The sequence below is a fragment of the Telmatherina bonti genome (genome assembly GCF_933228915.1).
Source record: "Telmatherina bonti genome assembly, chromosome: 6".
In the NCBI taxonomy this organism is placed as follows: Eukaryota; Metazoa; Chordata; class Actinopteri; order Atheriniformes; family Telmatherinidae; genus Telmatherina; species Telmatherina bonti.
In genome coordinates, this window is record NC_136624.1 from 29,088,360 (window position 1) to 29,100,418 (window position 12,059).

At 38.3% G+C, this 12,059-nt stretch overlaps 1 protein-coding gene across 6 annotated transcripts; it reads right to left on the minus strand.

Moving 5' to 3' along the window:
• Positions 1-870: 870 nt before the first annotated feature.
• Positions 871-11,871, minus strand: stau1 (staufen double-stranded RNA binding protein 1). Of its 6 annotated transcripts, none has more exons than XM_079242683.1 (15): positions 11,698-11,871; positions 8,816-9,102; positions 8,508-8,629; positions 8,270-8,414; positions 7,989-8,067; positions 7,720-7,891; positions 5,829-5,924; positions 5,486-5,698; positions 5,257-5,400; positions 4,989-5,135; positions 4,783-4,858; positions 4,382-4,701; positions 4,151-4,273; positions 2,828-2,907; positions 871-1,609 (listed from the first exon to the last, which is right to left on the minus strand). In XM_079242683.1, the coding sequence occupies exons 2-15, from the start codon at positions 9,006-9,008 to the stop codon at positions 1,522-1,524; spliced, it is 1,998 nt and encodes a 665-aa protein (XP_079098809.1). In that variant the 5' UTR covers positions 9,009-9,102; positions 11,698-11,871; the 3' UTR covers positions 871-1,521. The 6 variants fall into 6 exon arrangements, with proteins under 6 accessions (XP_079098809.1, XP_079098807.1, XP_079098806.1 ...); XM_079242681.1 differs by having other exon boundaries at positions 7,989-8,142; XM_079242680.1 differs by having other exon boundaries at positions 7,989-8,145.
• Positions 11,872-12,059: the final 188 nt, after the last annotated feature.

Consider the following 12,059-nt stretch of genomic DNA (forward strand, 5'->3'; position numbering starts at 1 on the left):
TCCTATCTATTGCAAAAGCAAGCTTGCTTAATTACATTATGTTCAATTAAATCATATATTTATTTATTCTCCAGCAAGTGGAAACATTGAATAACTCACTAACATCCACTGAGGTGGTTTATTTAATAAAATACTGTCCTCATCCATCAATATGCAGGAAAAAGCTTGTAAACAGGTGTCCAATTTATGTCCACTATGCATGAAAGGGTTAAAGTAGTTTTAAGTAAAATTGTCAGATTTAATTTTCTTGTTTTTCCCAATAAAAAAATAAAATAAAATCAAAGCTCTGCTTCATAAGTGGATAGAAATGGAGGCAATAGGGGCTCATGTAGGAAGTGAAACTGCTTACTTATGGGATGATCTTTGAAAAAGGTTCAGCTTCAGCAGGGGGGAGTTTCATGAAGCGAGTGAACAGCTGTGTAATTACATAGTTCATAGTTTGCCTATAAAACGTGTGAAAAAGCTACACCAGAGATGTCCAACGCCGGTCCCCAAACTCCTGCAGGTTTTCAATGTTTTCTTGCTCCAACAAACCTGACTGAAATTAAAAGGCTCCAACAGCCTATGAAGTTCTGAACAATGACTTATTTGAGTTAGATGTGTTGGAGCAAGGAAACCTGCAGGATTGTGGTCCTATAGGACAAACACTGGATACCCCCGAGCTAAAAGATATCCACACTGAACCAACTCCAATCTGCGACTTGCACTCACCAAAAACTAAAAATTAGTCTGGATTAGAACGTTGGTGTTAAATCACCACTGCGTACCTTTATACGGCAAAGACATGAAATCAGCAAGAAAAATTCATTTTTAAATTAAAAAAAAAAAAAAAAATGAATAAAGGAAAGACAACTAGAGCAGGGATTTTGGTTTGTGCATGTAAGCACCAAAATTTAATTATGGGGGCTGGATAGAGTAGGGGAGCAGACATGAGGGAAGGAAGGGGATCATCAGGGAAACGTCCCTGCCAAGCACAGCAGTGACAACATTACATTACATCAAACGCTACATTTAGTCACAAATTCTTCTTGGTTGTTGATATAAAGCACTCTAGGAAAATCAATAAAGGTTCACCAGCTGCACCCTAGACAAAGATGAGGCCCAAACCATAATAAGAGCTTTCCTCAATCATCTACTTCAGCGGGGGATAAAACGTAAAACACTTAAAAACAAGAGTTAGCGGATTTCACAAAGAGGAAACAAGATCTATCCAAAAGAAAACAAGAGTTCACATTTACATTTTTTTCTCTACTAAGGACACCCCCAAACCCATTGACTAGGATGCAGCTACTTTTTCTACAAAGCAAAAGAAAAATAATGTGTACAATTAAACAACATCAAGGAGAAGAAACTAGTTTTCCTATCAGTCTTGTTTAACTGTGAACATTTTGTAACAATGAATATGAACAGTGATTGTTTCGAGTCTACAGTGGCTGAAGCTTCCTGTAGCCTTCTAAAATAGACAAAGAACACAGTGACTTGAGTTTTCTCTAGTGCTTTTACAGACAACCAAACCTTTTTCTAAGCTGTGCCATCCAGCGTCTGTGTCAATGTGCTTGAGTTAGCCTGTTTGTGGTGCGAGTCGCCTTCCATTTCCTGCTTGCCACACCTGAACAAGATGGGAAATATTTGTTGTAACAGACACAAAATAGTCAACGTTCATTCTAAACATACATCAATACAACACACATCTCAGAGGGTCGGACTTTGTCAATCTCATCTGAGAATTTGCATGTTTTTAATAAAATTATTTATTAAATAATTACTCTGCTCACATATTTTTTTTTTTATAAGACCCAGTTAAAGAAATAGTTCACTGACAATCAGAGATGTCAACATTAACTAAATCTGCTGTCGCTGCCCCCTGCTGCCATCTTGCCTTGTGTGTATGTATGTATGTGTTTGTTTGTTGTTCTGAATGTTGGTGTGTTCTGTCGCTAATGTACTTTTAGCCTAAATGTTACTTTTACTAAATGTACTTTACTAATATTGTCACGTAAATAAATAACTTTACTCTTGTTCTCCTGTCTAGTGACTGCAGAGGAAAAATAGCCTTCTGGCCAACTCTGGCATATTAACAGAAATGTTTATTAATATGCACTGTCCCTGTATTGAATAAATTAATAAATAAATAATAAATAAGGAATAATTACAATTAATAATAATATTAAAGCAATAATGTTGCATCACTTTTTGTATCTCTCTACTTGCTCCCAGTCTGTTTTACAGTAGACTTTAAAGTTTTATTGGTTGTTTTTAGTGTTAAAATGGGTCAGGACCTTCTGACCCATCTGCTGCTTCTTTGAGATCTGCTGATCAGATGCTTCTGGATGTCCAGAAATCCAGGTTAAAACTGAAGGTTACAGATCTTTTTTCCAGTGCTTGAAACCTCACCAGTAGAGGACATTTTAAAAACTTATGTAAAGGCCAGTTTCTATTCTTCGGCTTTTAACTCAGATTAAACTGTTGACATTTAAGCTTTTGTGTTGAATTTTTTTAAGTTGTACAGCTCTTTGATCAACATCTGTGCTTATAAATAAACTTGACTAGTAGACAGAAATGACAGAAACATTTAGTTTAGTCATTCTAGTTAAAGATTGTACACATGTATTTTTTGCACAGTACTGTAATATCACTCTTCAATACTTGCAAGCAAAAATACAAACAAAACTTACAAATGTTGCCTGTAATACCAGTAAAAAGAAAAGATGTGGAGAGGTTTTGTTCTCCTATGTCCACTTGGCTGGACTGGAAATCAGCATATTGGTGAACTAAAAGATTTTAATATTAAAACCAGTTAAATATAAGCCATCCCCTCTCAGCTTACCCAGAAGCTGGTCCATTTCCTGTCCTTTCATTTGACTGCTGGTCCAACTCAGAGAGCAACTTCAATATATTCAGTGCAGCCTGTAAGAGGTCAAGATCAACATATAATCATAAGTTAGGATATGTGCACGTACTTCTGAGGAAACAAATTTCACATTGAAGGATGTTTTGTACCAAAGTTGCTCAATGAGAAAAAACTTTTAGTCTTCCTTACTGCTGCGAGAAAATGTGGGTTTGGACTACTGACAACCAACTACCTGAATGTGTTTGTCTCAATTAGTAGTATATTTTTTTCAGCAATTGCTTGTTTACACCCCGAGCATCTAAAAATAAACAAAACTAGAAAAGCACTCGGAGAGCGCAAACCTCCGCCAAGGTCCACCGTTCTATAAAATTCCTGGATCCAAACCGTGACCCAGATCACCACCAAAATTAAATCAAGTTCTTCCTTTTCACTTTTCCAACACCTGAAAATTTCATGAAAATCTGTCCAGAACTTTGAGTTATCTAGAACACAAACAAACAGATTAACGGCGGTAAAAACACAACCTCCTTGGCAGAAGCAATTAAAAATGTCATTTTTACCATGATAAAGCCAAACACTGATATACTTACAACTACTTATTTTAACAATGTCATCTTGAGTTGATCACTTTAACTCTACATCACAAAACTTGTGTTCTTGTGAAATGTTGTGACTATCTTATCGGAAGAAACTGCTCATTCTGAAGACAAGATAAACTGGCAGCTTATCTCTTGTAAATAAGCTTTGTGTTTTATGAGATAAGGTGAAACACTATCTGAAAATCATAAAATTAAGAGAGGACTTCTGACTTCAACTTGACTTTCAGGACTGCTGGGAAGGATCCCTGATGAACACACATTCATGACATAACTAACGTTTTCACTGCTGCAGTTGTTATAACAGACAATATCTTTTTTATTTTAGGAAAAGATTACAAGGATGGCTAACTCTGAAAGATGACTACAAAGACTACAGCCTGTCCCTGTTTGCCATCTGATATCATCTATGCATGCAGGCACATGACTCTTGACATCAGAAATTATCTTTATTATGAGAAAACTGGCTATTTTGTCAAAATGACATCAATGAACCCTTTATCTTAACAAATAAGCTCTGCTATCTTGAAATAAGTCATGATCACGAGCATTTAAGATCATTGCAAGCCTGGACGTTCCCTGGTTCTGTACGATATTGTCTTTTCTCTAATAAACAGTGTAGGCTGCACAAAATGTTCCTTTAATGTCTGAGACGTGGCTGACGAACCATGGATGCACACAAACCCCTTCTTTAAATACTAACCATATCATGACAGCATTCTACATCCTTTCCAATCCCATGACTGATGAGTGGCGGCTGGGAGGAGCAGTTAATCAGTGACACAAATTCATTCTTATTGTTTTTGGGAAAATCCTTGTATTCCACCTGCAAACAAATGATAAAGACCAATTCATGTCACCAAACAATGAGCAAAAATGCCAGAACACATGTGGGCTTATTAAGTCCAAGACAGGTGAACTCATTGATGGTTACCTGCAAACCCTGCACAGATGCAAGATAACTGAGCTGTTCTGAGGGGCGGGTGATGGGTCCGTGAGGCAGCTGGTTCAAGTTATTTTTATTTTTCAGGATAGTCTCCGCAGTCAGGGATGTCCCAGCATAAAGCAGCTCATTGGCAATCATGGCAGTGACCGTGGCCTTGCCTGGGTTGGGTATGGCTCGACTGTAGTCCTTGGCCTGGGTTCCTGGGCAGGCTCCGACTGCTTGAGCCACCTCTGGCACCATCGGTAGGATACCTGCAGGCAGCTGTTGGTGGCTCAGGTAAGGCAGGCGGAAGTCCTCCTCCTTGGGAACTAATGAAAAAAAAAAGCAATACTTATAAAATAAGATTTTTATAGACTATTTTAGTTGGGACCAATTTAACTAAGACTGACCCAATGCCACCTCCTCCACAGAGCCAGGTTCAAAGAAGGTCACTTTGCGCCCATCACTAGGCTTTTTCACTGGAGTCTGATTAAAAACAGAACAGCAACAGATATATCAAGAATAATAAAGCTTCTTTGTACATAAACTTTATACAGTGCGACATATTCTTAAACCTTGCTAAAAAAAAAACTAAAAAAAAAACACCAGACAGTACTTTTTCATCGGTTTTGAGTGCCGGTTTGGGAAGCTGGGGCTGAGGCACTTTATATCCGAGGAGTTCCAGCATTTTCTCAGCTGCATTTCTCTTGGCCACCTTCTTACTCGGTCCCATTCCCTCCGCAGACTGGCCACACACTGTCACCTGTGCCAGGACACACAGATGAAGGAACTTAATGACATAAGTAAGAAGGAAGGAGGAGAAAAAACGAGACAAATACTGTGATGGGCTTGCTACCAGCATACCTCAGTTAAAGCTGACTCACCTGCATGACAAACTCCCTGCGGCGTGGTAGACCCCTTTCTGTCACCATGCTGTACTCTGGCTCCTTCTCCTTCTTGGCCTGTTGGATCTGAGCCAAGCGACTGATGGGATTCATCCCCTGGCCATACTCTGGGCTGGTCTGCAGCTGTTGCCATGATGACATGATCATTAATTAAGAATCTATATTTCTGTTCCGACTAATCTCAAAGTCACTTCACAAGCTGCATTACTTTGATGATAGATTTGGTTTTCTTTTTAATGCGCGGCAGCGTCTTTTCCACACTGGGTATATGAGGAAGCCTCTTGAACTCTCCGAGCACCGCTGCCGCTGCAAGCTTCTTTGCAATCTTTTTACTTTTTCCTTCGCCTTCTCCGGTGAATTCCCCAACTGTAACACGAACTACAAAACTCTTAATGTGGGGAGGGCCCTCTTCTTTTAAAACCTGAAAAAAACCAACAATCCTGAATGAAATGCGAGGTTTGTACATAGATTGTGTAAAAGTGTTGTACAGAATATTCCTGACATATTTCCACATGTAAAATTCTTGCATGATAACACAAATCCATTCAAACCTCAAAGTTGACGGGTAAGTTGCGTTTAAGTGCAAATTCAAACACTTGACTGATTTCTGATTTGTTCAGGTTCTCCTCCTCAGGCTCTCCATTCATCTGTCAAAGACAATATTAAAATGGAAAAGTTGGAAATAACAGAGGAGCAAACAGGAAGTACAATTATATGAAGTCATATGGTAAGACGGAACAACAAGAGACAATAAGACCCCAGTATTAGGAAAAAGCTGAAACGGCTTCCAGGTGAGTCAACTGGAAATTCCTGTACGAGACTGGTTTTAGATCTGGATAATAAATCAATACAGTGAGTAAAGACAGTTTACTAGGAACCATCTCTAAGAAGAAAAATTCATAGAAGTTTGACTGACAACATACTACACGGGTCCTTTGCCCGCTTCATAGAGCCTCATGTGCAGGAAGGAAGGCAAGACTGGGAGATTGGGGACGTGACAGTGAATGGCACAGAACAAAAAAGTAGGACTTTCCACAGACCATATCATAGCCTCCCTCAGACACCCTAATACATCACTACCTGAATTGATTAAACTTTTTAAAAACATATGGACAGCTATAAGGATATCATGTAAATATCATTGAGACACAGTTACTAAAAAATAACTATAGTCCCACTAAAGGGATCAAAGAGACATTTACTTTTAATTGATATTATTTAGAAAAATTATATGTGGGGGTCACAAATCACCAAAAACACTTTCTAAACTTGACTAAACGAAATACTATAATATAAATCAAGAGATAAAAAACGTTGATGGTCCACACCAATGCTAGATTTTAGTTCGAATTGAAACAAGCAGTACAAATGTGTTCCAGTCCCTGCAAGTTGAGGTCCCCTAGTCGCAGTTTACAAGCTTGAATAAAATAACAAGCTTTGTTTTTGGTGAGGCTAAATGCTTAGAATAAGAATGGTAACTCTCCAGCTGCCAAAGGCGAAAGGAGGAAAGTGAATCCCATATTTTAAAGACTGCTTTGATGCAGCACAGTTGAGATATACTGTAGTATGGTATAAATCAGATTATACTGCAAAACGGAAGGACTTAGAGACAGAATATGGAGAATATCTAATACAGTTTATTAAAGGGGATGAATAAATGTAGAAAAGAAAAAAAAAATCAAATAAATTGGATCATGGCATTTACATTAAGGTTGTGGTTCAGTATAGTAAAGACATATACAGCGGTGGAAAAAATTAATCATCCATGTTTACCAAAATTTCATGTTCACTTTTAATGCGTGGTATAACTAAAGGAACAAGAGTGGTTTAATTATTTTTTTCACCCAACCGTAAGATAAGGAAAAACAAAAAAAAATTTATTAAAGTGGGCAGCATATGACAGCTGACTAAAAACGACAGAGGGTTCAAACAGCGGGCAACCAAAGGAATTACGGTGAGCTGTGTTTTACTGAAAGATGGACAGCTCGAGAGTTTCCAAGAAATGAAAGAGAAGTATCATCTGGGTAAACATGAATTCTATAGATACCTGCAGTTTAATAAAAACCATTATATGAAAGAGATTAGGATGGACCCCTCATGAGATGTGAATGGTCTGGCACAGATCATAATCAAAGCACGTTAAGAAACCAAAATCAGAATCTCTTAGGAAAAATCTAGTCCATGTCTTTTTTACACCCGATATGTGTGTGTGTGTATTCTCTCTCTCTCTCTCATATGTGTATATATATATATATATATATATATATATATATATATATATATATATATATATATATATATATATATATATATATATATATATATATATATATATGTGTATATATATGTGTGTATATATATATATATATGTGTGTATATATATGTGTTATCTAGCACTACTTCATGCTGGGCGCACGCTTATTTATGGTTTTATTTTCTTACCACTGGAAACTGCTGCAAAATTGGCTCCTTCTGAAGAACTTTTAAGGCCTTGGCAGCAGCATCATGTTTGGCCATCTGCCGTGTACGCCCCTTCCCAATGAACTGCTGACCTCCGACTGAAAGCTCCATGTGGTATGTCATTGGTCCCACTGGAGGAAATGGATAGTAGTACCTGGGGAAATGAAATCATTGTTTAATGTTCCTGTTAATAATAAAAGACAATCCAAGCAAAAGCTCTGTTGTTATACTTCCAAGTAATGTACACTCACTGTTGCATAGAGCGCTGGTACGGCCCAGGAGCCCGGACATTATAGTTGAAGTTTGGTGGTCTCATCACCGGGTATGGGTCTATAGGTTTATACACAGGCTTTTTACCAAGCTTCATACAAAGTGCATTCAACTCCATTGTATGTGTAATGCCATCTGCTGCAAGCCAAACACAAACAGACCACCATCATAAAGTCATAGCTGCATTAAATTCCCTCTTCTAGGACTAAATTCAAGAGCGACCCTGACAGAGTTAGTGGGAACAGCCCACCTGGGTTCTTGCCTGTGTTTCGGGGTGTCCTCATGGTGGGCTTGGGAAGTGTTGTCTCAGCGAGGGCGGAAGCAGCAGCGGAATGCTGGGCTTTCTTGATACTGGTCCCCTCTGCCTCCCAATGCTGATCTCCCAGAGTGAGCCTCACTGAGAAGATCTGAAAGAGATTCTCCCTCATTAAGATTCACTTTACACATCATGTTAAGAAATTTAAAGAAGTTACATCACTGGCTTTTCATGCTCAGTGTACCTTGGAGTGAGCTGGTCCTTGCTCAGAAAGCAACTTATACTCAGGTTGGATCTTGTTGAAACGGGCTAACTCATTCACCAAACACATCGGGGTCTTCTCTTTAGGGTTTGCCATGTTGGATACTGAAAGGAGCCAAAATATTCAGTACAGCTGACAGTCAAAGATGGTCATAGAAAGATCATCAGAGAAGTCTCCACCTAGCCACCACCAATGACTCACAAGCAACACAATCCAACATACTGAAAGGGACCAAAATGTTTAAACACAAAATGGCACCAAACAACAAAAGCAATATAAATAAAATCTACCTGTTGTGGTACTATACGGAGTGGCTGAGCCCGCTGGGAGAGCAGAGCTCCTGATGGGCTGGCTGGCACTCTCTGAAGGGAGGGCTCCTGTAGCACATGGGATGCTATAGCCAGGCTGTGGCTGCCCCATCTGTAGTGGGGCAGAGACTGCAGGCATGGCGCTAGGCGGACACTGAAACTGGAGCTGGGACATCCTCGTTGGTTGAGCTTTGTAGGCAGAAATCAAGTCAAGAAATTTACAATGCAGGAGGAACTGTTGATTGGGAAGGTCTGAATTGAAGCTCTGCCTGGAAAGCGAGAAGAGAGGAATAAGATGGATATGCCAAAATCTCTATGAGAATAATTGCAGCATTTTCAACTCATCCTTTTTTAGTTTAATGAAAAAAAAAAGACTAGCTGCCCTGTCCAGGACTGTCAAACAAATATACTAACATCCATAAATAAATAAATAAAAGAGAGAAACAATAAGATCTTACAACTAAAATTCTGACTTTTCACAAGCACAACCTTTCATTTCATTCCTTGGCCACATCACTTAGAAGAAATAAGGTGACTTTTTTTTTCAGGGGACCAAAGAGTAGAAGACATCTATACTTTTAACTGGGATGATGGGGGGACATCTGGATGCCAAATGATCCCTACATTTGAATCTCCAGAGAAAAATGAAGGAGTAAGACGAAGCTTGAGAGCTGAGGGAAAAGTTGGGAATATGGCTATCAATCTCTGAGTCCACACTGACCTTCACAACTTTTATTAGTCTGAGGCATTAACATATTCTTAGTAAACAGAAACACTGCACAAACAGTAATACAATACAAATCACCCAGTTTGTGGACAGTATAAACTGCCAACAAATTGGCTGACAGATTAAAGGAAAAAACTAAATGTTTTAATCAAGTGTGTAACCACTATGTCTCACTAAATGGACTTCCCTGTGCTTTGGTATTGATGCTACAACAAAGCAAAATTGCCTTGGATAAAAGGATGAAGGATTAAAAAAAAAAAAAAAAATTCTGAAAATGTATATTTCTTCGTTAATGATGTTATTATGGTAGACAGTGCTTGGGAACTCGTGACTCCAGAGGTTGTGGCATATATGGCTCACTAATGTCTATCACAATTTATTCAGTATCCTTCCACCTTTCATCCCCAGTGTATAGAAGTGCTATACCTTCAGAGACAGCTAAATTCTCTCTAGGTCTGCCAAGGGGATCTCAAGGGAATACAAATTGGAAGACTGCTGTATCAGTTGTATTTGTCAAAGTTGTCCTACTTCTGTGTCCTACACGAAAAACTTTCAGGGGATTTAACATATGTGAACAGCCACTTCCTGAAAGTGGTTAATGGAGATGTTTATAGAGTTTGCTAGAAGTGGAGAATAAATTTTAATAAGGAAAAAAAAATCTATTAAATCCAATTCAGTTTTATTTGTATAGCCAGGCACACATTTTACAAAAGAAAATAAATAGAATTAATTTAGATTCATTTCCTTATATAGGCTATTATTAATTATTAAAGCGTCTTGAGACGGCATTGCCGTGATTTGACGCTATATAGATAAAGTTGAATTGAATTAGAAAAAAAAGAGTTTCAGCCCACAGGACATTATCATCACAAAACTGTTCAAACCGATTAGGACAGAAATCTTTCACCAGGGAATATGCCTGTCAACTTTGTTGTGCTTTACAGTGGACCCAAATCATGCCAGAAATATGTCAACATTAGCACCACAGAACCATCAGAACCCATCACTGATGAGGTAATATAAAGGACTGTAACATTTTCCTTAAGAAATGTCAAGTCAACGTGTCCTTACATGCACACGTTGACTTAATACAAATATAAAGTCTGACTCAAGTGTATTACAAACCTAAAATAATACTGCATAACACTCAGTTCACACCTGCTATCAATAACAATGTATTTACTTCTAACATTTAATTCATGGCGCATCTGTTTAAGTTACTTATCCTACTGAAGCGCTAAACTATTGCAAAGTATTGATGACTGACTATTTTTACCACCTGCAGGATGCTGTTTAATTATTATGCTACAGTGTACAGCTGTGTGGAGTCTTCGTTCCTCTTCCCATTCATTAGTCACCTGTCTGTAGTTTATCGGTGACAGCTGAACCGTGGCTGAAATGATGAAATCTGGTTATGATCCTAAAATCCAGCTATATTGTGCTCTTGGTGAAACATGGAGCTTCCACTGAGGACGCGTTTTAGCGTTGCTGAGTGGGAAGAAGCCACTGTAAGTCTATCGTTCATGGATTTACCACAAAATAACATGCATAGACTTTAACACGTATGAAGCAGTGGTGCGTTTTATAAACATGGTTAAATTAATGCTGAATCGTCCATTTATACATCAGCTAGTCATAAAGCAAGATTAGCCGGTAAGCTAGTGAGTTAGCTGATGCACACTCACACAAAGATCTTGCAAAAAAAAAAAAGTAAAACCTGTTTGGCACGTCACTCGACTTAGTCTTTTTCAAATACTTGAAACATCTTTGTGGAGTGAACACAACTGTCAATAAAAAGTAAACTAAATAGTAATTAAAATCAGTGACTTATAATTAAATCAGGCCGCCGGTAGCTTATACGAACTTCTTCACACCACGTTAGCTAACTAGCTTTTTCCACTACAGTGGCATATAAGCAATAACATTTATAAAAAAATAAAGCTAATACCATCCTAATTGCATCATCATGAAGATAAATTCACAACTTATTCGCTGCACTGCCTGACATCTATTTATTAGGCTGGTCAAAGACACGTCGCATACTATTTCCCTGCTGAGTCTGAGAGCAGCAGGTTAAATCGCTAGCTTGCTAGCTAACCCCGACAAGTGTGCAAAAAAAAAAAAAAAAAAAACTCACCTCGTCGCTCCTTTGTTTGGTTTTTATTTACTCCATATGACACGATAGTTTGATGTCGACTGTTTCTGTTAATGGCCTGCTTCGGGAGTCAGTTTATGTTATTTAATATCAAAATAAGGCCAGTGAGAAGGTGAACATTGGGAGGACAGGGCAAACACTAAAGAGAATGGCACGGTCTGGATTCTGCCCAGGAAAAGACGTCATCAGACAGGAAGTAGACTTCCACAACAAACGTAAAAGTACTGCATTACCCTGCTTTTTATTTCTGTATATCATTTTCTTGTAAATTACCTGCACCAAATTTAAAATCCTAATTACCACAAATAACTCGAACGCTACTATTTTGCACCAAGATGTTGCTT

What these genes read in the sequence shown, in the direction of transcription:
- stau1 (XM_079242678.1), bottom strand. Translation starts at nt 9,008, where the DNA reads ATGTCCCAGCTCCAGTTTCAGTGTCCGCCTAGCGCCATGCCTGCAGTC. An exon ending in TACCAGCGCTCTATGCAACA is followed by an intron (nt 7,892 to 7,988) that starts GTGAGTGTACAT and finishes TCATTTCCCCAG; the next exon opens with GTACTACTATCCATTTCCTC. An exon ending in TTTTGCAGCAGTTTCCAGTG is followed by an intron (nt 5,925 to 7,719) that starts GTAAGAAAATAA and finishes TGTCTTTGACAG; the next exon opens with ATGAATGGAGAGCCTGAGGA.